General features: G+C 42.1%; 1 protein-coding gene across 1 annotated transcript; it reads left to right on the forward strand.

Moving 5' to 3' along the window:
* Positions 1-1,648: 1,648 nt before the first annotated feature.
* On the forward strand, positions 1,649-23,621 carry LOC115202120 (neuromedin-K receptor-like). The gene is made up of 5 exons (XM_029766020.1): positions 1,649-2,016; positions 10,305-10,493; positions 16,969-17,119; positions 22,516-22,712; positions 22,988-23,621. The coding sequence occupies exons 1-5, from the start codon at positions 1,649-1,651 to the stop codon at positions 23,304-23,306; spliced, it is 1,224 nt and encodes a 407-aa protein (XP_029621880.1). The 3' UTR covers positions 23,307-23,621.
* The last annotated feature ends 3,440 nt before the right edge of the window (positions 23,622-27,061 follow it).

Genomic DNA, 27,061 nt, shown 5'->3' on the forward strand with positions numbered 1-27,061 from the left:
CTCATTGTTCTCAGATCGACCACTATCCAAATGCGCTACTGTTTTTCAGCCTGGGACTGCAGAGTCATCATTCAACGTTCTGGCGCCTTCTGAGAGCCTATGGGAGCCTTAGAAAGTGTCACGTTACAGCAGAGATCCTCTGTTTTCAATAAAGAGGCTAAAGAAGGCTAAGAAATGGTCAGAGAGGGCACTTCCTGTTTGGAATCTTCTCAGGTTTTGGCCTGCCATATGAGTTCTATTATACTCACAGACACCATTCAAACAGTTTTAGAAACTTTAGGGTTTTTTCTATCCAAATCAAACAATTATATGCATATTCTAGTTTCTGGGCAGGAGTAATAAACAGATTAAATCGGGGACGTTTTTTATCCGGCCGTGAAAATACTGCCCCCTATCCATAACAGGTTAATGTCTTAACGTCGGTGTGGCGTCATCTTTTCTACTTTTTATACTGAGCATGTAGATCAGTGGATAAAAAGCACTTTCCCACCTGCCTCTGAGTGTGTCCCAAATAGCACCCTATTCCCTATATAGTGCACCACTTTTGACCAGAGCCCCCAAAGTAATGCGTTATAATGGGAAGAGGGTGCCGTTTGGGATGAAGCCTATCTGTCCTTTCCATACTGCTTAGGTGACACGAATGAGGATGCTCGGTGGTTTGGATGCTGTTGAATACAGAGGGGGGCTGTGTAGTTTTTGGATGATGTGACTTTCGTTATGAGATACAAGTTGATCAGTCACAACAGAACATGATCTCCAAAGCTGAAGTTTCAAAAATACATCTTGGTTTGGTACCCTGAAAGTTTGATTGATTGTTTTGAATGAGTGCATTAGGATCATAGAGTCCAGTCCATCGCGAAAAGGTTGACATAGGCCTATTGGGAACTGAATGAATTTAGGTGGTAAGGCCTTGGCAGATCCATCTATTGAAAATCGATCTTGGAAATTAAGAGAGTTATTTAGGGTAAAAGCAACACATTTTGGAGATAATAGACACCTTTATCAAATATGACTGTTTAATAAACTTAGTCAATATATTTTCAATACTTGCAGTGACAATGACGAAGTAGCATTAATCACGGAGATGTCCCATGAGTGAAATGAACGACTCAGTCAATGGAGGCGACAGATGCGGCAGTCCTTTCATCAGTTCCTGATGCGTGCATGTCGTTTATCAGGATCATGTAAGGCATTTCTAAGTGACTCGCCATCAAATTCCATGCTTGCCATATGTTTATGTCTCATTTCTATGGAATCGTGGCTGAAGGATCTACCGTTTTCAAAGTGTTGCGCAGTTGCATTCGGATGCATTCAAGAGAATGAATGAGGATGCTATTAGAAAGAAGAACTGTTCGAATATTATCGGTCGCCTATTTAAGTAGTAGCCTATCCTATGGATCAGAAGTTCCGCGCTCCTCAAGTGTCAATTATTTACTGGAGTTGTCAGTGGACATTTTGTTACGACTGTCTCCCAAACGCGTTGGCCCTGTATTGATGGGAACAGCAATATAAATGAAGAGGGACTTAAGGTGACCGTATTGAGCAGAGCATTTGCGCGTCTTGGTGCGCTACGGAGTTGTGTGCCAACACAACTGATGCCACCTCCAGGGATTGAATCCAAGTAAATCTTGGCAGGGAGACTAGAGGAATGGCTGCGGCAAACAACGGATCAAACACAACTAGGACCTTTACAAATCAGTTCGTACAACCGGCTTGGCGCATCGTGCTATGGTCGGTCGCGTACAGCCTTGTTCTGGCCGTGGCGGTTTTTGGGAACCTGATAGTGATTTGGATCGTATTAGCGCACAAGAGGATGCGGACCGTGACAAACTACTTTTTACTCAACTTGGCTTTCTCTGACGCCTTAATGGCCGCGTTCAACACATTGATTAATTTCATATACGCTGCTCACGGCAATTGGTACTTTGGAGAATCATACTGCAAGTTCCACAACTTTTTCCCCGTCACAGCAGTGTTTTCAAGCATCTATTCAATGTGCGCAATAGCAGTCGACAGGTGAGCTCTGGAGACATCAACTTCAATCTCTCACATTTTATTACATTTGGTAAAATTGACCTATATTAAATGTGACAATGTATTATTATTTATTTAATGCTAGGCCGGTTTCATGAATAATAGCCTAATGTACTGATTCTATAATCAAACCCCTTAAATGAAATAAGAAAAAGGTTGGCCTAATGGAATAACAGGTTACCTGATGTTGCTCAGATGCCATCATTTCCATACATCATCCTAGTAGCCTGTTATGCATGCTATGTATGCATACAGGTTATTAACGCACACACACAGAGAGACATGGGAAACCAATCCTCTCCTTACATTGTGTCAAAATGAGAATGAATTGAATGTAGCACTAATCTAACCAATAAAGATCCTGCAACATAAAGTGCGTCCCAAATGGCACCCTTTTCCCTATTCATTTCACTACTTATGATCTCTATGAGTGCTGGGCAAAAGTACTGCACTATAAAAGGAATAGGGTGCCATTTGGGATGCAGACAAAATGAGAAAACAATTGAGGTTCTTGAGAATTTGATCAAGCATTTCATTACTCAGTTGGTGTATAAAAGAGCCAGATTACTTCTAATGAGCTCCACTGTGCAGACAACCTATCATTATGGAGGGACATGCTGATTAAATAATTAAAATGGAGTACCTGCAGTGAAATAATGTCTTTAAGTGCCAGGAGTGCTTATATGAAAGCTATACTCACACCAACACACAGACACACACGAGCGAGCAAGCGGCCCCACATACACACACGCACATGTGCGCACACATGCAAACGCAAGCAAGTGTGTACACACGCAAGCACACACTTGATTTACCCTGCTGTGCCAGTTTTCCTACAAAAGTTGGTATTTATCCATTTTGAACTTGATGGGAAGGTGTATATCTCGATGCATATCTAAGACCATACATACTCAGAACCTAGTGGTTGATCAACTGTATTGCAAGCAAATATTGTTATTTTGGGGGAAATGGAGGTGTTTGACACACGGGAATTATAATAATTAATGGTAGGCTAATAAAAACATTAAAACGTAGGCCTATATAAAACAGATGCATTTGGCTTTGGTAAGAAGATGACATAGCAGCATCTCACCTAATAGCCTATTGTCACGTCCTGACCATAGTAAGTAGTTATTTTCTATGGTAGAGTAGGTCAGGGCGTGACAGGGGGTGTTTGTCCGTTTTTGTATTTCTGTTTAGTTTCTAGTTTTGTATTTCTAGGTTAGTTTTTGTTTGGCATGACCTCCAATTAGAGGCAGCCGGTTGTCGTTGTCTCTAATTGGAGGCCATATTTAAGTTGATGTTTGTCCCACTGGTATTTTGTGGGTGATTATTTTGTGAGTAGTGTATGCCTGCTCTGCGTCACGGCTTTCTTGTTTTTGTATTTCAAGTTTATGGTATATTGCATTCGTTTCACGACTGAATAAAAGATGTGGAACTATGATCACGCTGCGTATTGGTCCGATCCTTCCGAAAGCCCTGACACCTATATTTACTTTAAATATATAGGCCTAAATCATAACAGGGCATGTTTCTACTTTTCTGACATAACTGGTTTAATTCCCTGTATACAACAAATATTAGGCTACCATTTATCCATTGCTCATTTAATAGCCAACCATGCGCAAAAGTAAATAGACCGATAGCCTATGGCAGTAACGGTAGGCTTTAGTATGGCTGTGCGATAGGAGCACAACATGTACTATTTAACCTCAGAGCTTATACCAGGGCAGGAGACAGAAACACAATCATGTATTGATAAACAAAATATTGAACAACAATTTGTCTTTTGCATAGAGGTGTGGGCTGTAGGCAGCATGTACTTTTAAATTGTTCAATAGACAATCTTGCAGAACGTGTGGCCAGTGTTTGCGACTCGCTATAGGCGGCATAGTCATGCATTTTTTGTTTAATAAGGATCCGACCCTTTTTTTAAACGTTTGCCTAAAATGACATACCCAAATCTAACTGTCTGTAGCTCAGGACCTGAAGCAAGGATATGCATATTATTGATACCATTTGAAAGGAAACACTTTGAAGTTTGTGGAAATGTGAAATTAATGTAGGAGAATATAACACATTAGATCTGGTAAAAGATAATACAAAGGAAAAAACGTGTTTTTTTTTTTTTTTTTAATCATCATCTTTGAAATGCAAGAGAAAGGCCATAATGTATTATTCCATCCCCGGTGCAATTTAGATTTTGCCCACTAGATGGCAGAAGTGTATGTGCAAAGCTTTTAGACTGATCCAATGAACCATTGCATATCTGTTCAAAATGTTGTATCAAGACTGACCAAATGTGCCTGCTTGGTTAATTAATACATTTTCAAGTTCATAATTGTGCACTCCCCTCAAACACTAGCATGGTATTGTTTTACTGTAACAGCTACTGTGCAGTTAGATTAACAAGAATGTAAGCTTTCTGCCCATATCCGATACAGTTGAATTCGGAAGTTTACATACACCATAGCCAAATACATTTTCACAATTCCTGACATTTAATCCTAGTAAAAATCCCTGTCTTTGGTCAGTTAGGATCACCACTTTATTTTAAGAATGTGAAATGTCAGAATAATAGTAGAGAGAATAATTTATTTCAGCTTTTTTTTCATCACATTCCCAGTGGGTCAGAAGTTTACTTGCACTCAATTAGTATTTGGTAGCATTGCCTTTAAATTGTTTAACTTGGGTCAAACGTTGCAGGTAGCCTTCCACAACCTTCCCACAATACGTTGGGTGAATTTTGGCTCATCCCTCCTGACAGGAGGAAGCCTCCTTGCTCGCACACACTTTTTCAGTTCTGCCCACAAATGTTCTATAGGATTGAGGTCAGGGGTTTGTGATGGCCACTCCAATACCTTGACTTTGTTGTCCTTAAGCCATTTTGCCACAACTTTGGAAGTATGCTTGGGGTCACTGTCCATTTGGAAGACCCATTTGCGACCAAGCTTTAACTTCCTGACTGAGGTCTTGAGATGTTGCTTCAATATATCCACATAATTTTCCTGCCTCATGATGTCATCTATTTTGTGAAGTGCACCAGTCCCTCCTGCAGCAAAGCACCCCAACAACATGATGCTGCCACCCCCGTGCTTCACGGTTGGGATAGTTTTTTTCGGCTTGCAAGCCTCCCTCTTTTTCCTCCAAACATAACAATGGTCATTATGGCAAAACAGTTCTATTTTTGCTTCATCAGATCAGAGGACATTTCTCAAAAAAGTACAATCTTTGTCCCCATGTGCAGTTGCAAACTGTAGTCTGGCTTTTTTATGGCGGTTTTGGAGCAATGGCTTCTTCCTTGCTGAGCGGCCTTTCAGGTTATGTCGATATAGGACTTTACTGTGGATTTACTATAGATTTACTATAGATACTTTTGTACCTGTTTCCTCCAGCATCTTCACAAGGTCCTTTGCTGTTGTTCTGGGATTGATTTTCACTTTTCATCCAAAGTACGTTCATCTCTAGGAGACAGAACGCGTCTCCTTCATGAGTGGTATGACGGCTGCGTGGTCCCATGGTGTTTAAACTTGCATACTATTGTTCGTGGAAATTGCCTCCAAGGATGAACCAGACTTGTGAAGGTCTACTGTAACGACTGTCGAAGGGATTAGACGGGTTGCGGGTTGCGTGCTCATCATTATTTTATTATAAGTGAACACGAAAAAACAATAAACAAGGAACGACAGTACAACAGTTTCGCAGGCTATACTAACAGCAGTGCAAAAACAACTACCCACAACGAGACAGGTGAAAACAAGCTCCCTAAGTATGACTCTCAATCAGAAACAACGATGTACAGCTGTTCCTGATTGAGAGCCACACCAGGCCAACAAAGAAATACACAACCTAGAAAACCTAGAATACCAAAACAGGAACATACACCAAAAACCCCGGAACACACAAATACAACACCCCTCTACATACACACAACCCCCGAACCACATAAAACAAATACCCCCTGCCACGTCCTGACCAACTACAATAACAAATAACCCCTATTACTGGTCAGGACGTGACATCTATAATTCTTTTTCTGAGATCTTGGCTGATTTATTTTTATTTTCCCATGATGTCAAGCAAAGCGGCACTGGGTTTGAAGGTAGGCCTTGAAATACATCCACAGGTACACCTCCAATTGACTCAAATGATGTCAATTAGCCTATCAGAAGCTTCTAAAGCCATGACATCATTTTCTGGAACCGATCCTGTAGAGGTTAAAAAAGTCACCGCAAAAGATTAAAACATTCTGCCCACACCTCTACAGAAACATCTGAGGATTTCAGCAATGTATCATGTGTTGGATAGATGTCTGAAGAGATTACAGAAGACAGAAATGCAAAAAGTGTTCCACTTTTTCAGAATTCACTCAAATAACAGTAGCCTGCTAATAATTTGGCACAGTGCATTATTTATGACAGTTTTATAACCTTAACATCAAAACATAAATAAATGAGGCCTCAGGTGTCTGGAGGTCAATTCTATACCTTTACAAGTTGTTTCCTAGTAGGACTACAGTCCAACATCTCTTTTCATCTCACTTTGAAGTTAGTCAAACGAGTTAATCTGCACCTGCATGACCAAGACCTGACTACTTATAGGTCTACTGTGTGCCTTTGATACACAGAATCAAAGACAGAACACACACACAGCACAGGTATTCACGAGCACGCACACAGACAGACAGACAGACACAGACAGACAGACAGACAGACAGACAGACAGACAGACAGACAGACAGACAGACAGACAGACAGACAGACAGACAGACAGACAGACAGACAGACAGACAGACAGACAGACAGACAGACAGACAGACAGACAGACAGACAGACAGACAGACAGACAGACAGACAGACAGACAGACAGACAGAGAGACAGACAGACAGACAGACAGACAGACAGACAGACAGACAGACAGTAAGGTAAGGTAAGGTAAGGTAAGGTAAGGTAAGGTAAGGTAAGGTAAGGTAAGGTAAGGTAAGGTAAGGTAAGGTAAGGTAAGGTAAGGTAAGGATGAAACCTGACAGTCTAGCAGTAAGTTCTGGGGAAATGGAATCTTTGTTTACTGAAAACCAAACAAACAGCACTGTTGAATCCAATTAAAGATATACTGGGAAGAGTCAATCAATCATAACTAGCTCCACATGGGGCATCCTTTGTTTTGAGTACCTGAAAGCAATCTGAAGTTGGGCACAGACACAGACATCCACACACACACACATCACTATCCTAATGGTGGCCGCTCCAGAGAAGATTGGTATTTTATTTACTGTTTGATTTGACATCGTAGTATTTCAACCTGCCCTCTGGCTTTTGTCAAGAGGAGCTTGTTTTATTCACGTTCGGAAAAAAATGCAGTTGTACAACAAGACATTTCCCACTGGGTACAGATGTAAATTCAATGTCTATTCCACGTTGGTTCAACGTAATTTCATAGAAATTATGTGGAAATTACGTTGATTCAACCGGTGTGTGCCCAGTGGGTCCTGTATACTAAATTGTATGCCTTAACTTTAGTCAGGGTATACGCGCTACTCAGAATAAAAAAGTCAAACCTCTCAAGCAAGCAGTGTATGGAGGAACAAAATACCAAATCAACCATGACCTTTGAACTTTGACCTAATAACCTTTCACCAGAGACGGAAGAGGAAGCGAGACATCTCACTGGGTCCTTTTTTCTGGTTCATATACAGTCAATGAACTAAGTAGACCAGACCCAGGAGGCGATCGCATTTGTGTCTATGGAAGAGCCACCCCTTAAGTAGACCGGAACTGTGACAATGTTTTTTAATGGTAAACGGCTTGAGTTAGACATCTTCATTTATCCAGCATCTTCGCTTTCACCCCCTGACTGACCTCTTGAACTTTTTTTAGAGACTATTTTAGAGACTGACGTACAGGGTCTGGTAGTGCTCCAGTCCTCCCTGTCAGAATAAGCAACAGAGGATTTGGAAAGCATATCAACTCCTATAGAAATGGCACTATGGTTATTGTGAGTAACCTAATTCATGTTCTTTTAAAGCCGCCTTTTAGTGAGTTTATACAAATTGTCATGTCTTACCATTCTGATAGATTGGAGAAAAACGTGGTTGTAACGTTAATACATTGGTTACCTTGAGGCAGATGCCCCAGGGGCAGAGTGGCCCACACTCATTGCTGAGCGCAAAGTTGATTGCATCTTTTTCACTGAAACATGGCTGTCTTCAGATTGTAAATCCTACCCCCATAAACCGATATGAACTTTCCTCCACATATAAATGTGATGAGTTTGTGGCATATTTCAGAGATAAGATAACAAACATTAGGCTGGGTATCAGTCAAGCAAGACCTGATGAGAAGTGTGATGGTATGTGCCCTAGCCTACCACGCAAAGGCACTATGGAGTTATTTTACATGGTTAATCACTCCCTATTTCACTTTCCCCACTGCACTAACAACTGCCGGGGTGAAACCTCTTCTGAAGAAAAGTAATCTAGATTCTTCAGCTCTTAGCAATTTTTGGCCAATCTCCAACCTTCCAGAAAATGTTTTTTTTAAAACAGCTAAATGATTTTTTTAAGTGGCAACTGTATTTTTGAAAAAATTCAATCTGGTTGTCTTGCCGCCAAAGCACAGGGACAGCCTAAGTTAAAGTGTTAGATGATCTTAGAGCCAACACAGATGCTGAACAGCCTTCTGTCCGTGTTCTCTTTGATTTAAGTGCTGCATGATGATGTCCTTCTGGACAGACTGGAGAGGTGGGTTGGTCTCTTCCCTCTAGTTCTAAATTGGTTTAGGACCCATTTAACCGGTCGAGAGTGAACAACACAGAGAAATGTCATATCCCATGTGACGTTCCACAAGGTTCGATTTTGGGTTCAGTACTGTTCCGTTCTTCATATATATGTTTCCCCTTGGCAGCGTTATCAGAACGCACAACATTGATTTTCACTGTATTAGTGATTTAAATACTTGGAAGGCTCACAACTTCCTCCAGCTAAATCAAGACAAGACCGAGGTACTTATAATTGGAGCCAAAGCACACAGAATCTATATATATTTAATTAATATTTTAATATTAATATTTTAATTCACTGTCAAAAATAAAACACTAGCTAAAAAACATAGGTGTCTGTAACGGCTGTCTTCGTCGTCAGATGAAACAGAGAAATCATCGTCGGAAAAAGGTGGACCAATACGCAGCGGAGTGAGTGTTCATATTCAATATTTAATTAATAGAAACACTTTAAACAAAACACGAAAATGAACGACAGCCTACAGTTCTGCTAGGTACAAAACTAACAAAATACAATTACCCACAAAACCCAAAGGAAAAACATGCTCCTTATGTGTGACTCCCAATCAACAACAACGAACTACAGCTGTGCCTGATTGGGAGCCACACACGGCCCAAAACAAAGAAATACAAAAAACCTAGAAAAATAACATAGAACGCCCACCCAATGTAACACCCTGGCCTAACCAAAATAAAGAACAAAAACCCCTCTCTATGGCCAGGGCGTTACAGTGTCATTTTAGATTTTGAACTCAATTTGGAATCACACATTAGGAATGTGACCAAAATAACTTTTTACCACCTGAGGAACATTGCCAAGTTGCGGCCATTTCTATCTCAGGTTGATACAGAGAGACTCATCCATGCTTTTATTACAGCAGGCTTTACTACTCTAATGCTCTCCTGTCTGGTCTACCCAAGAAAGCCATTGGCCAACTGCAAAACATACAGAATGCAGCAACACGGCCAGACAGAAAGCACACATTACACCTGTTTTAAAGTCTCTGCGCTGGCTGCCTGTGTGTTTAAGAATACATTTTAAGATTCTATTGGTTTTTAAATCAATCCACAATTGTGCACCCCAATACATGCCAGACATGCTTTTGAGTTACGTACCCAGGAGGTCCCTCAGGTCCTTTGGCACTGGCCTTTTAACTATCCCAAAGCCTAGGACCAAGAGGCATGGAGAGGCAGCCTTTAGTTACTATACCCCCAGCCTCTGGAAAAGCCTACCAGAGAAACTGTGGACATATTCAAAATATATCTTAAAACACACCTTTTTAAGTTTTGCTTTTCCTTATGGTGCTTTTTTAGTCTTTCAGTTGTAATTGTTGTTCTTTAGTTTTTTTTATACTCTTATGTTTGTTGTGTAGTAAATATTTATGTTTCTATTTTTTTCTTTTTTTTTCTTGTGAAACACATTGCGTCGCATTCATGTCTGAAATGTGCTATTAAATAAAGATTGATTTCATTTGATTTGACATCCCTGCAGGTACATGGCCATCATCCACCCGCTGAAACCACGGCTGTCAGCCACAGCCACCAAGGTGGTGATTGTGTGTATCTGGGCACTGGCCGTGGTGCTGGCCTTCCCCCTCTGCTTCAACTCCACCATCCGTATCCTGCCCCGCCGGACCATCTGCTACGTGGCCTGGCCCCGGCCCTCGGATGACTCCTTCATGTGAGTGAGACACTCCGGGTGCATCTCAATAGTCTAAAGTGGCTCCCTTGACTCACCTCTTGTTCATCTTCACTGATCTGATCTGAAAGCAGTTTTGGGTTGATTGGTAATGAAACTGTAATAGGTGAACTTGCTGCTGGTGGTTTGAGTGTGGGCTACTGTGGTGGTGTATCAATAAGAACACTGGGAGTTGGAGATACACTTCAAAAGGGCTAATTCCCTGTTTATTGATAGATTAAAGAATGTTGCTAGGATAAGGATGGTTTTCTCTAGGAATCAACAATAGAATCACCTTACATATCAATGAAAGGCAGGGCTCTTTCCCTAATTCCTGGAGAGCTACCGTCCCGTAGATTTTCTCTCCAACCCTAATCTTTCGCACCTGATTTTAGTAATTAGCTGGTTGATAAAATGAATCAGGTTAGTTACAACTGGATTGAAAACCTACAGGAGGGTAGCTCTCCAGGAACAGCAATGTAAGGCAATTATAACTTGGCCAATTATACAGGCACAAGTCAAAAGCACACACATCCAAATATACTCAAAACTCAATAGTAACTACAATATGAAAAATGATCTAAGTAACATAATCAATATCTACGCAAACAAACCTACTTAGATACCAACAAATAATACTATGAATAATGGCACATAGAAAAACATATAAAATGGGCTCAAATCAAAGCTACACTATAAAGGAGCACAAACTTATACCGAGCAAAAATATAAACGCAACATGTATGGTGTTCGTCCAATGTTTCATGAGCTGAAATAAAAGTTTCCAGAAATATTCCATATGCACAAAAAAACTTATATAAAAAAAGAAGAATCAAATCAAATTGTATTTGTCACATACACCGAATACAACAGTGAAATGCTTACTTACAAGCCCTTAACCAACAATGCAGTTGAAAGAAAATACCTAAAAAAAGGAAAGAGATAAGAATAACAAATAATGAAAGAGCAGCAGTAAATAACAATAGAGGGGCTATATACAGGGGGTAGCGGTACAGAGTCAATGTGCGGGGGCACCGGTGTCGGGGTAAATGAGGTAATATGTACATGTAGGTAGAGTTATTAAAGTGTCTATGCATAGATAATAACAGAGAGTTGCAGCAGCGTAGAAGGGTGGGGGAGGGGGGCAATACAAATAGTCTGGGTAGCCATTTGGTTCAGAAGTCTTGGGGGTAGAAGCTTTTTAGAAGCCTCTTGGACCTAAACTTGGCGCTCCGATACCGCTTGTCGTGCGATAACAGAGAGAACAGGCTATGACTAAGGTGGCTGGAGTCTTTGACAATTTGTAGGGCCTTCCTCTGACACCGCCTGGTATAGAGGTCCTGGATGGCAGGAAGCTTGGCCCCGGTGATGTACTGGGCCGTACGCACTAGCCTCTGCAGTTCCTTGCAGTCGGAGGCCGAGCAGTTGCCATACCAGGCAGTGATGCAATCCGTCAGGATGCTCTCGGTGGTGCAGCTGTAAAACCGTTTGACATCTAAGGACCCATGCCAAATCTTTTCAGTCTCCTGAGGGGGAATATGTTTTGTCATGCCCCCTTCACGATGGTCTTGGTGTGCTTGGACCATGTTAGTTTGTTGGTGACGTGGACGCCAAGGACCTTGATGCTCTCAACCTGTTCCACTACAGCCCCGTCGATGAGAATGGGGCGTGCTCAGTCCTCCTTTTCCTGTAGTCCCCTTACCACCTGGGGGCTGCCCGTCAGGAAGTCCAGGATCCAGTTGCAGAGGGAGGTGTTTAGTCCCAGGGTCTTTAGCTTAGTGATGAGCTTTGAGGGCACTATGGTGTTGAACGCTGAGCTGTAGTCAATGAGTAGCATTCTCACATAGGTGTTCCTTTTGTACAGGTGTGAAAGGGCAGTGTGGAGTGCAATAGAGGTTGTATCATCATCAGTGGATCTGTTGGTGCGCTATGCAAATTGGAGTTGGTCTAGGGTTTCTGGGATAATGGTGTTGATGTGAGCCATGTCCAGCCTTTCAAAGCATTTCATGGCTACAGATGTGAGTGCTACGGGTCGGTAGTCATTTAGGCAGGTTACCTTAGTGTTCTTGGGCACAGCGACCATGGTGGTCTGCTTGAAACATGTTGGTATTACAGACTAAGACAGGGAGAGGTTGAAAATGTCAGTGAAGACACCTGCCAGTTGGTCAGCGCATGCTCAGACTACACGTCCTGGTAATCCATTTGGCCCTGCAACCTTGTGAATGTTGACCTGTTTAAAGGTCTTACTCACATCAGCTGCGGAGAGCTTGATGACACAGTCGTCCAGAACAGCTGGTGCTCTCATACATGTTTCAGTGTTACTTGCCTAAAAAGGGCATAGAAGTTATTTAGCTCATCTGGTAAGCTCGTGTCACTGGGCAGCTCTCGGCTGTGCTTCCCTTTGTAGTCTGTAATAGTTTGCAAGCCCTGCCACATCCAATGAGCGTCGGAGCCGGTGTAGTACGATTCGATCTTAGTCCCGTATTGAAGCTTTGCCTGTTTGATGGTTCGTCGGAGGGCATAGCGGGATTTCTTATAAGCTTCTGTGTTAGAGTCCCGCTCCTTGAAAGCGGCAGCTCTACCCTTTAGCTCATTGTGAATGTTCCCTGTAATCCATGGCTTCTGGTTGAGGTATGTACATTCGGACACTGTGGGAACAACATCCTCCATGCACTTATTGATGAAGCCAGTGACTGATATCGCGTACTCCTCAATGCGGAAGAATCCCAGAACATATTCCAGTCTGTGCTAACAAAACAGTCCTGTAGTTTAGCATCTGCTTCATCTGACCACTTTTGTGTAAACCAGAGTCATTAGTGCTTCCTGCTTAACTTTTTGCTTGTAAGCAGGAAGATAGAGTTATGGTCAGATTTCCCAAATGAAGTGCGAGGGAGAGTTTTGTACGCATCTCTGTGTGTGGAATAAATGTAGTCTAAAAATTTAACATGCTGATAGAAATTAGGTAAAACTGATTTAAGTTTCCTTGCATTAAAGTCCCGGGCCATTAGGAGCGCCACCTCTGGATGAGCGCTTTCCTGTTTGCTTATGGCGGTATACAGTTCATTGAGTGTGGTTTTAGTGCCAGCTTCAGTCTGTGGTGGTATGTAGATAGCTATGAAAAATACAGAGGAAAATTCTCCAGGTAGATAGAGTATCTCATGATAAGCTGTAGACCACACTAACTCAGGCAAGCAAAACCTTGAGACTTCCTTAGATATAGTGCACCAGCTGTTGTTTACATATATGCATAGGCCCCCGGCCCGTGTCTTACCAGAGGCTGCTGTTCTGTCCTACCGAAAGAGTGTATAACCCGCCAGCTGTATTTTCTTAATGTCGTCATTCAGCCATGACTCAGTGAAATATAAGATATTATAGTTTTAATGTCCCGTTGGTAGGATATACGTGCTTTCAGTTCGTCCCATTGTTTTTCCAGCGATTGAATGTTAGCTAGCAGGATGGAAGGCAAGGGAAGATTTGCCACTCGTCACCTGATCCTCACAAGGCACCCTGACCTTTTCCCGCGAAATCTCAGTTTTCTTCTCCAGCGATTGACCATGGTTGGCGCCCCACCCCCCTTGGGTTGTGCCGTGGCGGAGATCTTTGTGGGCTATACTCAGCCTTGTCTTAGGACGGTAAGTTGGTGGTTGGAGACATCCCTCTAGTGGTGTGGGGGCTGTGCTTTGGCAAGGTGGGTGGGGTTATATCCTGCCTGTTTGGCCCTGTCCGGGGGTATCGTCGGATGGGGCCACAGTGTCTTCTGATCCCTCCTGTCTCAGCCTTCAGTATTTATGCTGCAGTAGTTTATGTGTCGGGGGGCTAGGGTCAGTCTGTTACATCTGGAGTATTTCTCTTGTCTTATCCGGTGTCCTGTGTGAATTTAAATATGCTCTCTCTAATTCTCTCTTTCTCTCTTTCTTTCTTTCTCTCGGAGGACCTGAGCCCTAGGACCATGCCTCAGGACTACCTGGCATGATGACTCCTTGCTGTCCCCAGTCCACCTGGCCATGCTGCTGCTCCAGTTTCAACTGTTCTGCCTGCGGCTATGGAACCCTGACCTGTTCACCGGACGTGCTTGCTGCACCCTCGACAACTACTATGATTATTATTATTTGACCATGCTGGTCATTTATGAACATTTTAACATCTTGACCATGTTCTGTTATAATATCCACCCGGCACAGCCAGAAGAGGACTAGCCACCCCTCATAGCCTGGTTCCTCTCTAGGTTTCTTCCTAGGTTTTTGGCCTTTCTAGGGAGTTTTTCCTAGGGAGTTTTTCCTAGCCACCGTGCTTCTTTCACATGCATTGCTTGCTGTTTGGGGTTTTAGGCTGGGTTTCTGTACAGCACTTTGAGATATCAGCTGATGTACGAAGGGCTATATAAATACATTTGATTTGATTTGATTTGATTTGACGGGGATTTGGGCCTGGTCGGGTGTGTGTAGTATATCCCTCCCGTCCGACTCATTGAAGAAAAACTCTTTGTCTAATCTGAGGTGAGTAATCACAGTTCTGATGTGCAGAAGCTCTTTTTGGTCATATGAGACGGTAGCAGCAACATTATGGACAAAACAAGTTACGAACAACGCGAAAAAACAAACAAAATAGCATGGTTGGTTAAGAGCCGATAATTTCTCCGCCATCCCATCCGGTGCGCTCCGGCGCCATCGCTTTTTGTCATATTTTCTACTTTGCAAAGATAATTCATCGACCTGACAGGTGTGGCATATCAATAAGCTGATTAAATAGCATGATCATTACACATGTGCACCTTGTGCTGAAGACAATAAAAGGCCACTCTAAAATGTGCAGTTTTGTCACACAGCACAATACCACAGATGTGTCAAGTTTTGAGGGAGTGTGCAATTGGCATGCTGACTGCAGGAATGTCCACCAGAGCTGTTGCCAGATAATTAAATGTACATTTTTCTACCATAAGCCACCTTCAACATTGTTTTAGAGAATTTGGCAGTATGTATGTCCAGCGTCGTTTTAGAGAATTTGGCAGTACGTCCAACCGGCCTCAGAACCGCAGACCATGTGCAACCACGCCAGCCCAGGACCTGCACATCTGCCTTCTTCACCTGTGGGATCATCTGAGACCAGCCACTTGGACAGCTGATGACACTGAAGAATTTCTGCATAAACTGTCAGAAATCGTCTCTGGGAAGCTCATCTGCATGCCCGTCATCCTCACCAGGGTCTTGACCTGACTGTGGTGTCTTAACCGACTTCAATGGGCAAATGCTCACCTTCGATGGCCACTGGCACGCTGGAGAAGTGTTCTCTTCATGAATGAATCCGGTTTCAACTGCAGATGGAAGACAGCGTTTGTGGCATTATGTGGGGGAGCAGTTTGATGATGTCAATGTTGTGAACAGAGTGCCCCATGGTGGAGGTTGGGTTATAGTATGGGCAGGCATAAGCTACGGACAAAACACATTTGCATTTTTTCGATGGCAATTTGAATGCACAGAGATACCATGACGAGATCCTGAGGCCCATTGTTGAGCCATTCATCCGCTGCCATCACCTCATGTTTCAGCAGGATAATGCATGTACCCATGTCGCAATGATCTGTAAACAATTCCTGGAAGCTGAACATTTCACAGTTCTTCCATGGCCTGCATACTCACCAGACATGTCACCCATTGAGCATGTTTGGGATGCTCTGGAATGACTTGTACGAGCGTGTCCCAGTTCCCACCAATATCCAGCAATTTCGCATAGCCATTGAAGAGGAGTGGAACAACATTCCATAGGCCACAATCAACAGCTTGACCAAGTCTATGCGAAGGACATGTGTCGTGCTGCATGAGGCAAATGGTGGTCATTCCAGATACTGATTGGTTTTCTGATCCACGCCCCTGCCATTTTTTAAAGATATCTGTGGCCACCAACAGATGCATATGCATATATTACCAGTCATGTGGAATCCATAGATTAGGGCCTAATTCATTTATTTAAATTGAATGATTTCCTTTATATGATCTGTAACAGTAAAATCTTTGAAATTGTTGCATGTTGAGTTTATATTTTTGTTCAGTGTACTTTGAATAAACACATCCTTGAATAATTGTTTGTATCAACAAAGGCTGGAATTAACTGAAGGTTTGTCGGGTTGCCACATTGATTGCATAGAGGTGAGTTAATTTAAGGTGATGAGTGTCCCGCTTCTGGAGGAAGAACTGGGTGGCAATTGGGTAATTGGAAAGTCAGTCCGTATGGGTATGGGAATTTACTACACACAGGATAGCGAGATTAGTTTGATAGAGATCTATCTATCTATTTATCAGGTATCCGCTCTCCTGTCACAACCAGTGCAGGCTAGTTAAGGAGGAGAGCAAACTAGACTAACGAATATAAATGTGAAATAGATGAACTATAATTTGCAAAATTACTATGTTTTCCATTACATTCACAGGAATGCTCTGCTTTTCCTTCCTCTTACAGCTATCTATTCTTCTCTGGTATACAGGTATCATATCATTGTGACGGTGCTGGTGTATGTGCTGCCCCTAGTGGTGATGGGTATCACCTACACCATTGTGGGGGTGACGCTGTGGGGAGGAGAGATCCCGGGGGAAGCATCAGATAACTACCACAGCCAGCTCACAGCCAAGAGGAAGGTAACGCAAAAATACAACTCCATTATACACATAAGGTCCATTGGTAAAGCATGTGTATTCCATTTGTAAACCAACGCGTCAACCATGAATTATCATTCAGGAGATTCAGCCATTCATTTTAACTGGCACAATCATGAGACGTTCAATTGTCTTCGTTTCATTCACTCTAGTTCATTTGGTGTGAGGAGTAGAATACTGTAGGCATTTTAAAAATGTGGATCTGAAAATAATTTCTGCAAACAATAATAATAATAAACTGAATATGCGCTTCTGGTGGATTTGAGGATTTTTCAGTGTCTGACCCAGTACATGGTCATTACAATAACTGATGTAGCTATACCATTGAAATTAATAACTGACCCTGTAGATAGCACAATGATCTCTCTGTATTCCCCACTGGATTTGGCTACCCATCAGGTAACCCAACATTACGCAGGGAAACAACAGAGATTAGTCTCCTCTTTAGAGATGACAATGCATTCTATTAACTGGACACAGTGTATCTCTTCATTCGTCTTTGCTTGGAGTCCAGGATCCGTATGTATTAAGCGTCTCAGAGTTGGAGTGCTGATCTGGGATCAGGTTCTCCCTGTCCATGTTATCTCATTCATTGTGATCTAAGAAGCAAAACTGGTCATAAAATCAGCACTTCTATTCTGAGATGCTTGATACATACGGACCCTGGTCCCCAGAGTTATCCATAAGGATTGAGGTCATTTGAACCCGTATGACTAACATCTATTAGGCCAGATGTGGGTTTAACATTACAGGAGCACAGATTATAGAAAGGCAATGGCCAATATGACACGTCTACTAGATATGGGAATTATTGGGATATGGGATTATTCAAGGACACCCTGTGAGGGAACCCAGTCTATATTTCAGGGTCGTTATTGTTTTATTCATGAGGATTACACTCAGATTACGGGGGGGGATCAGCACACCTAGTTCTTTGTTTTGGACAGATGGCTGAGGCCATGAAAGCGTAATAATTTACAGTTTCAACCAGGGATGTTCCCTGTGATCCTGCCTGACATTTGATCTCGGCACCAGCACATGTTTGGTGTTGTTACTTGCTCTTATTTCAGAACTGGTTCTCTTTTTGATTGTTTTATCATTTTTGTTGTTGTTTTTGTTGTGAAATGCACCTCACATAAACTTGATTTCATTTGATTTAGTTTGAGCAACGCAGTGATGGAGGGTTAGTTAACCTTGCACTTATACACCATTCCAATTACTCAGTGGGTTTGAATGGGCCATAAATACAGACTAGAAGTCATTTAGGATAAAAGCGCCTGCTAAATGACTGGATCATTTTTATCAGCCTGTTGCTGGATTTGCTATTAACGTCCCTGCCAAACCATTTTACCTTAGCTAGCAGAGGGCTGAGAGAGGTTCATTAGGCTGAATGTCACCCATTGTCAAACCGTCAGGTCCTACTCGGTGGTTAGTTTAAAGGTAATTGTTCATGAGGTCAGCGATCTGTTTCCACCAAGTTCAATTTACCCATGCTGTGACAGCGTCGGCAGACCACCAGTGCTCTCGCGTCAAATACCTGTGACCTGCTGTGTAGTGCGTCATGGATACCCTTTCTCCTGCTTTATGTAGCTCCGGAGAGAATTCTACCAGACACCGTTTGCTCGTCATTAGACCCAGAGTCCCAGAGATGCTACCGCTTCATAAGCTTTATGCCACATTATTAACCATCCAGAAGATAATGCAGGTAGAGCTAGTTGATCCTTGATTATAAGATCCTAATTGTTATTGTTCATAAACAAGGTAACTGACAGCTTGATTGATCACTTGACTATCCTTTCCATGTTGGAAGTTAATGAATAAAGTTTGACCTGCATTTCAATGTGATCCATTGTCAAAGCTGTGAAACCACTTTAGAAAAGCTAAAGAATGTCAATGCTGATTTCATAACCGATGTCACGGCTGTTTGAAGAATGGGACCAAAGCGCAGCGTGGGTATCGTTCCACATTTTATTTAAACTGGGAAACTATGCAAGACATACAAATAAACTAATGAACAAAACAACAAACCGTGACGATGAGGTGCAGCATACACTTACTCAAAATAATCTCCCACAAAACCTAGTGGAAAAAGAACAACTTAAATATGATCCCCAATTAGAGACAACGATGACCTGCTGCCTCTAATTGGAGATCATCCCAAATAACAACAACTTAGAAATACAAAAACTAGAACCCCACATAGAAATAGATAAACTAGACAAAAACCCCAACAAAGAAAAAAGAAACTTGAACCAACATAGACATAAATAAACTAGACAAAACCCTCTGTCACGCCCTGACCTACTATACCATAGAAAAATAAAAGCTTTCTATGGTCAGGACGTGACAACCGAAGAGTGCTTTGGAATGTTTTCATACATGAAAACATGAACTATAGAACCCCTCTAAAGAGCACCTTCTTCTAATTCATTCATTTAGCCTAACTTGTTTAACCCAAGCAGCTGTTGTAAAATGTTTTTTTGCCTTTTTTGGAGTTGTGTTCGTGCGTGCCCCAACAGACTGCAATCACTACAAAATCATTCATCGTCAGATTCCCTTGTTGTTGTTCTCTGTATGACTATCCTTAGTCTGTGATGAAGGGCTAACACCAGCTGTGAGTCTTCTCCAACAAAGTGAGATTGACTTCAGAGCTCCTACATCAAGGGTATTCAATTCCGTCCTTATGGGGCTGAAGTACTGCTGTGTTTGTATTGATTTTGTACTTGGGAGTTAAAAGGATAGTTCGGCCAAATAACAAAGTGACATATTAGTTTCCTTACCCTGTAAGCAGTCTATGTACAAGGTAAAAGAGCAATCCTGGTTTTGTTTATATGGCCACCATCTCCAAATGCTAACTTATTTTGCATTCTTGGCCCAAAACCAATGCAAATAAATTTCCCTGATGTTGGCATTTTTCATGTATCATATGTTAAACATGACCAAGCCCAGAGACATACTGTAGTTAAATTTAAGTCTTTAGGATGTCTATATCTGTTGGATGTCATATCGGTATGTAAACACTTTTCCACCAGTTAGTGCTTTGCATTCAACTACGACTGTTTCCCAGACCCAGATTAAGTCTAGTGCTGGATTTAAAGGCATGCTCAATGGAGAATCTCAAAGGTTTAGCGAATGTAGGTTAAATCTAAAGAGCAAAGTGACAGAATAGAATCTATGTGAAAGGCTTTGGGGAGTTTCTCAGACTGTTTGACTGACAGACTAACCATTCATTGGAGATTACAATCACTATTGCTCTATGGCTGGCAGCCATCTTGTCACATGACATTGTGAACATAGTATAGTTGATTAGACTATATCATGAGATGACCTACTGTACCTGGTTTAGTGATGACACAGTAGTAACACAATAGTGAACACAACAGTGAAGATACAGTTGAAATCAGAAATTTACATAGACAGGTTGGAGTCATTAAAACTCGTTTTTCAACCACTCCACAAATTTCTTGTTAACAAACTATAGTTTTGGCAAGTCGGTTGGAATATCTACTTTGTGCATGACGCAAGTAATTTTTCCAACAATTGTTTACAGACTGATTATTTGACTTACAATTCACTGTATCACAATTTCAGTAGGTCAGAAGTTTACATACACTAAGTTAACTGTGCCTTTAAACAGCTTGGAAAATTCCAGAAAATGATGTCATGGCTTTAGAAACTTCGATAGGCTAATTGACATCATTTGAGTCAATTGGAGGTGTACCTGTGGATGTATTTCAAGGCCTACCTTAAAACTCAGTGCCTCTTTGTTTGACATCATGGGAAAATCAAAAGAAATCAGCCAAGACCTCAGAAAAAACTATTGTAGACCTCCACAAGTCTGGTTCATCCTTGAGAGCAATTTCCAAATGCCTGAAGTTTATCACGTTCATCTGTACAAACAATAGTATGCAAGTAGAAACACCATGGGACCACGCAGCCGTCATTCCACTCAGGAAGGAGACGCGTTCTGTCTCCAAAAAGTGCAAATCAATCCCAGAACAACATCAAAGGATCTTGTGAAGGTGCTGAAGGAAACAGGTACAAAAGTATCTATATCCACAGTAAAACGAGTCCTATATCAACATAACCTGAAAGGCTGCTCAGCAAGGAAGAAGCCACTGCTCCAAAATCGCCATAAAAAAGCCAGATTACAGTTTGCAACTGCACATGGGGACAAAGATCACACTTTTTAGAGAAATGTCCTCTGGTCTGATGAAGCAGAAATAGAACTGTTTGGCCATAATGACCATCGTTATGTTTTGAGGAAAAAGTGGGAGGCTTGTAAGCCGACAAACACCATCCCAACCGTGAAGCACGAGGGTGGCAGCATCATATTGTGGGGTGCTTTGCTACAGGAGGGACTGGTGCACTTCACAAAATAGATGGCATCATGAGGCAGGAAAATTATGTGGATATATTGAAGCAACATCTCAAGACATCAGTCAGGAAGTTAAAGCTCGGTCGCAAATGGGTCTTCCAAATGGACAATGACCCCAAGCATACTTCCAAAGTTGTGGCAAAATGGCTTAAGGACAACAAAGTCAAGGTATAGGAGTGGCCATCACAAAGCCCTGACCTCAATCCTATAGAAAATTTGACGGACAAAGAGCAGTTTGCATGGTTCAGGCGTGACTGAGCTTTGATATTCGGTGTAAAGTAACAAAAGTCAAATTCTATTAGATTAAATTTGTCAGAACTCCTCCATACAAGGCAACAAAGTGCTAACTTTTTGCGAATGCAGATCTGATTTCAAGTTTAGAAATGCTCTTTGAGGATTTTAAATGACACAATCAGTTCAAGAATTTCACAGGATCTCTGAAGTCAGCTGCTTCCTTTGTGATGGCTCTTAATAGTCAGGTTATAGAATGCACCTAATTCTATTGTGGCTCTACCATCTCCAATGTATGGACCGTTGGACCACCAATGGTTGTCCTGACCATTTATGTGCAAATTAAGCAATTCTATTTTGAGGTTGTGTGAATGGCTCTTTTGAAAGGGGTTGTCGTGATGAAAAAAGAATATCCTAAATTGCTGTGGCTTCCAGGACGGAATGAAAATGCCAACCTGATGATGAATCAATCATGTTGCCCACGCTTGTGAGAATATATTGAGCATCACACATTCTGTCCATCTTAGAATCAGGCTCTCTGTGAAACCTGGCATGAGGTGGCCGACCAACTGTTGATTTTCGATCGAGTCTCAAAGCTACACAGAATAAAGACAATATACTTAATTTTTTTTCTCTCTCTCTCTCTTTTCTTATTCTCTACTCTTTTTCTCATTGCTTTCTCCCCCTCCCTCTCTTCCACCCTGTCTCCCCCTCCTTCCCTGTCTCTCTATTCCTCCAATCCTCCCACTATCCCCTTCCTAACCCCCAGGTGGTGAAGATGATGATCATTGTGGTGGTGACCTTCACCCTCTGCTGGCTGCCGTACCACGTCTACTTCATCGTGACGGGCCTCAACAAGGCTCTGATGAGGTGGAAGTCCATCCAGCAGGTCTACCTATCAGTGCTGTGGCTGGCCATGAGCTCCACCATGTACAACCCCATCATCTACTGCTGCCTCAACAGCAGGTAGGATCTAGCACCTGGGTGCTGTTCAGTAGGCACCAAAACATACGATGAAGTTAAGCTTTACCCATAACTCATTTAGATTTTCCGTTTAAAAATGTTTTCTTCTTTGTGCCTACTGAACACAACCTAGGCAACCACTGGCTAGAAAAATAAGACCAAATGAGAAAACTACCAGTGTACCTTCTTCAGAATTCATTAGCCACCTCTCAAATGTGAAATATCTGACCATGCACTCATTGTATATCTGTCTGGTTTGGGTTGTGGTTTGGATACAGGTTCCGGGCGGGCTTCAAGCGGGTGTTCTGTTGGTGCCCGTTTGTCCGGGTATCCAGCTATGACGAGCTGGAGCTGCGCAACAACACAACCCACCACCGATCCGGTCACCAGGGCAGCATGTGCACCCTCTCCCGCGTGAACACCAGGACGAACAGCACCAACAATCACCACCACAGCTTCAAAAAGGCTGTCTCCAGCTGCCATGGCAATGCCAGTGTTAACGGAGATAACAATGGAAACCATGGCAACCAACCGGCGGTAGCCATGTCCAACCTTTACAGTGACCCCGATGATGTGGCCGACGATCAATTCTCCTGAGATGTTGATGACGACCACAACCAGTTTCTAGAATGTTCACGAGTGGTTTGGAAAGTTGTTGTCAACGTTTCGCCCTCCGAACTGTCCCTCAAACATTCCAAGCAAGCCTTTACATATTTTTTTATTTTACCAAACATAAGTATTTCTTGTGAGTTTGCTGCAAATGCAGTTGCTCTTTATAAAGTATTTTTTGCTGGCTTGATGCAGTGAGATTCATTCGATTTTTTTCTATTTGCTTAGCTTTCAAAAGCATTTATTCCTGCCTTTTCTCATTTCCACACCCCCATCTCACGACACTGACTGGACATCTGGTAGGCTGCTGTCTCAATAGGCAGATGTGTGACATCTGGACTAAGCAATGAAGGCAGAGCTTACCAATAGTTTACCAGTGTGTGTGTGTTTGTGCGCACATCTATTACTCACTGGCTATTGCCTCAGGCAGTCTCCCATTGAAAGATTGTTAGGAGGGGTTGGTGGTTGGGCATATACACCACTGTTCAAAAGTTTAGGGTCACTTAGAAATGTCCATGTTTTTCAAAGAAAAGCAATTTTTTTGTCCATTAAAATAACATCAAATCGATCATAAACACAGTGTAGACATTGTTAATGTTGTAAATGACTATTGTAGCTGGAAACAGCAGAATTTTTATGGAATATCTACATAGGCATACAGAGGCCCATTATCAGCAACCATCACTACTGTGTTCCAATGCCACGTTGTGTTAGCTAATCCAAGTTTATTCTTTTAAAAGGCTAATTGATCATTAGAAAATCCTTTTGCAATTATGTTAGCACAGCTGAAAACTGTTGTTCTGATTAAAGAAGCAACAAAACTGGCCTTCTTTTTACTAGTTTAGTATCTGGAGCATCAGCATTTGTGGGTTTGATTACAGGCTCCAAATGGCCAGAAACAAAGAACTTTCTTCTGAAACTCGTCAGTGTATTCTTGTTCTGAGAAATGAAGGCTATTCCATGCGAGAAATTGCCAAGAAACTAAAGATCTCGTACAACGCTGTGTACTACTCCCTTCACAGAACAGCGCAAACTGTCTCTAACCAGAATAGAAAGAGGAGTGGGAGGCCCCGGTGCACAACTGAGCAAGAGGACAAGTACATTAGAGTGTCTAGTTTGAGAAACTGACGCCTCACAAGGCAGCTTCATTAAATAGTACCCACAAAACACCAGTCTCAACGTCAACAGTGAAGAGGCGACTCCGAGATGCTGGCCTTCTAGGCAGAGTTGCAAAGAAAAATCCATATCTCAGACTGGACAATAAAAATAAAAGATTAAGATGGGCTAAAGAACACAGACACTGGACAGAGGAAGATTGGAAACAAGTGTTATGGACAAAAAAATCTAAGTTTGATGTGTTGGGATCACAAAGAAGAACATTTGTGAGACGCAGAAAAAATGCTGGAGGAGTGCTTGACGCCATCTGTCAAGCATGGTGGAGGCAATGTGATGGTCTGGGGGTGCTTTGGTGGTGGTAAAGTGGGAGATTTGTACAGGGTAAAGGGGATCTTGAAGAATGAAGGCTATCACTCCATTTTGAAACGCCATGCCATACCCTGTGGACGGCGGAGCCAATTTCCTCCTACAACAAGACAATGACCCAAAGCACAGCTCCAAACTATGCAATAATTATTTAGGGAAGAAGCAGTCAGCTGGTATTCTGTCTATAATGGAGTGACCAGCACAGTCACCGGATCTCAACCCTATTGAGCTGTTGTGGGAGCAGCTTGACCGTATGGTACGTAAGAAGTGCCCATCAAGCCAATCCAACTTGTGGGAGGTGCTTCAGGAAGCATGGGGTGAAATCTCTTCAGATTACCTCAACAAATTGACAACTAGAATGCCAAAAGTCTGCAAGGCTGTAATTGCTGCAAATGGAGGATTCTTTGACGAAAGCAAAGTTTGAAGGACACAATTATTATTTCAATGAAAAATAATTATTTATAATCTTGTCAACGTCTTGACTATATTTCCTATTCATTTTGCAACTCATTTCATGTATGTTTTCATGGGAAACCAGGACATTTCTAAGTGACCCCAAACATTTGAACCGTAGTGTATATAACACAAAATAATGAAAAGGGAAGATTGTTTACTAATGTGTCTTTCTGTACCATAATCATACATCCTTTATCAGCTTGTCGTCAGTTCAGCAGACTGATACCACACAGATGGAAATAGCTGTGAACTGTATGTCCTGATATTATATTGTTTTTAGAGAGAGAGAGAGAGGCACCTGGGGAAAGATAGAGTATTCAATGTTTTTCTGTCAGCCTGCAATTCTCTGAGTATAAATGAGAATGATAGCATGTTCCATTTTGTTATTGAAATTTGTCTCAGAAGCTGCTTTTATCGTTATACGAATTGTACTGTGCCATTTCTTTTTTAAATGTATGACATACATGTCATATATAAGCAGGAATTGTATTTTGCTTTTGTGATATACCGTGGCGTATACTTACTGTGGTTAAGGCAATTTTTAGCACTTTAATCACTGAGGGATAAATGCAGACACACACATGCACACACTCGGACATGCACAGACACACACACACACACATTTAGCCATCAACATGAAAGTGTTTCATGAGGACGTACTGTGAAGTACTGTGCACTGTGTACTAAAACTAATCATCATGGGAAATAGTGCAGTATTAAAACACAATTTGAGAGTTTGATAAAAATCCACCCATCCATCTCTTTGATTCCATGAAGACATTTAATCCAGAGCTCTGGGCTCTTACATAAACATGCCAGTACTCGCTCTCCCTCTCTCTAATAAGCATCTCATCACCTTATAACACACACACACACACACTTGCACACACATGGACACTCACACACTCACACACACGCATGCACACGCGGGTGGTCGCATGCACACACACTCGCACGGGCGAGGACACACACACCCACGTGTGGGTTATACACACACACACAAACCCCAGTGAAAGTTTACTGCAGTTATTTATTGTGTAGTGGGATTATCACTGTAATGTGAATTGGCAATATAGGTCCTTCTGGCTTTGTACTACAAAATACTGCTAGTTATTGGTGTCACGCCCTGACCTTAGAGTTCCTTTTTATGTCTCTATTTTGGTTTGGTCAGGGCTTGAGTTGGGGTGGGCATTCTATGTTCTATTTTCTATGTTTTGTATTTCTTTGTTTTGGCCGGGTATGGTTCTCAATCAGGGACAGCTGTCTATCGTTGTCTCTGATTGGGAACCATACTTAGGCAGCCCTTTTTCCCACCTGTCCTTGTGGGTAGTTAACTTTGTTTGTGGCACTTTGCCCTGTAAGCTTCACAGTTGTTTTGTATTGTTTATTGGTTTTGCTGGCGACATTCAATAAAGAGGAAAATGTACGCTCACCACGCTGCACCTTGGTCTACTTCATCCGACGGACGTGACAATTGGTAATGCGTAACCTGCAGTGATACGTATTAAAGGGTTGACCGGTTATGATTGCAGAGTCTGACAGAGAAAGTACTAGTCAAGTCCTATATACTGTACACTGCACAGGAGGTTGGTGGCACCTTAATTGGGGAGGATGGGCTCGTGGTAATGGCTGGAGAGGAATAAGTGAAATGGCATCAAATACATGCCATTTTATTCGCTCTGTTCCAGCTATTAGTATGGCCTTCTTCCCCTCAGCAGCCTCCACTGATACACTGATTACACCAAATATTAGGTTCACCTACCAAATCAGTTGAACCCAATAAAAGGCCACAATAAAATGTGCAG

Source organism: Salmo trutta, chromosome 11 (genome assembly GCF_901001165.1).
Source record: "Salmo trutta chromosome 11, fSalTru1.1, whole genome shotgun sequence".
Classification (NCBI taxonomy): domain Eukaryota; kingdom Metazoa; phylum Chordata; class Actinopteri; order Salmoniformes; family Salmonidae; genus Salmo; species Salmo trutta.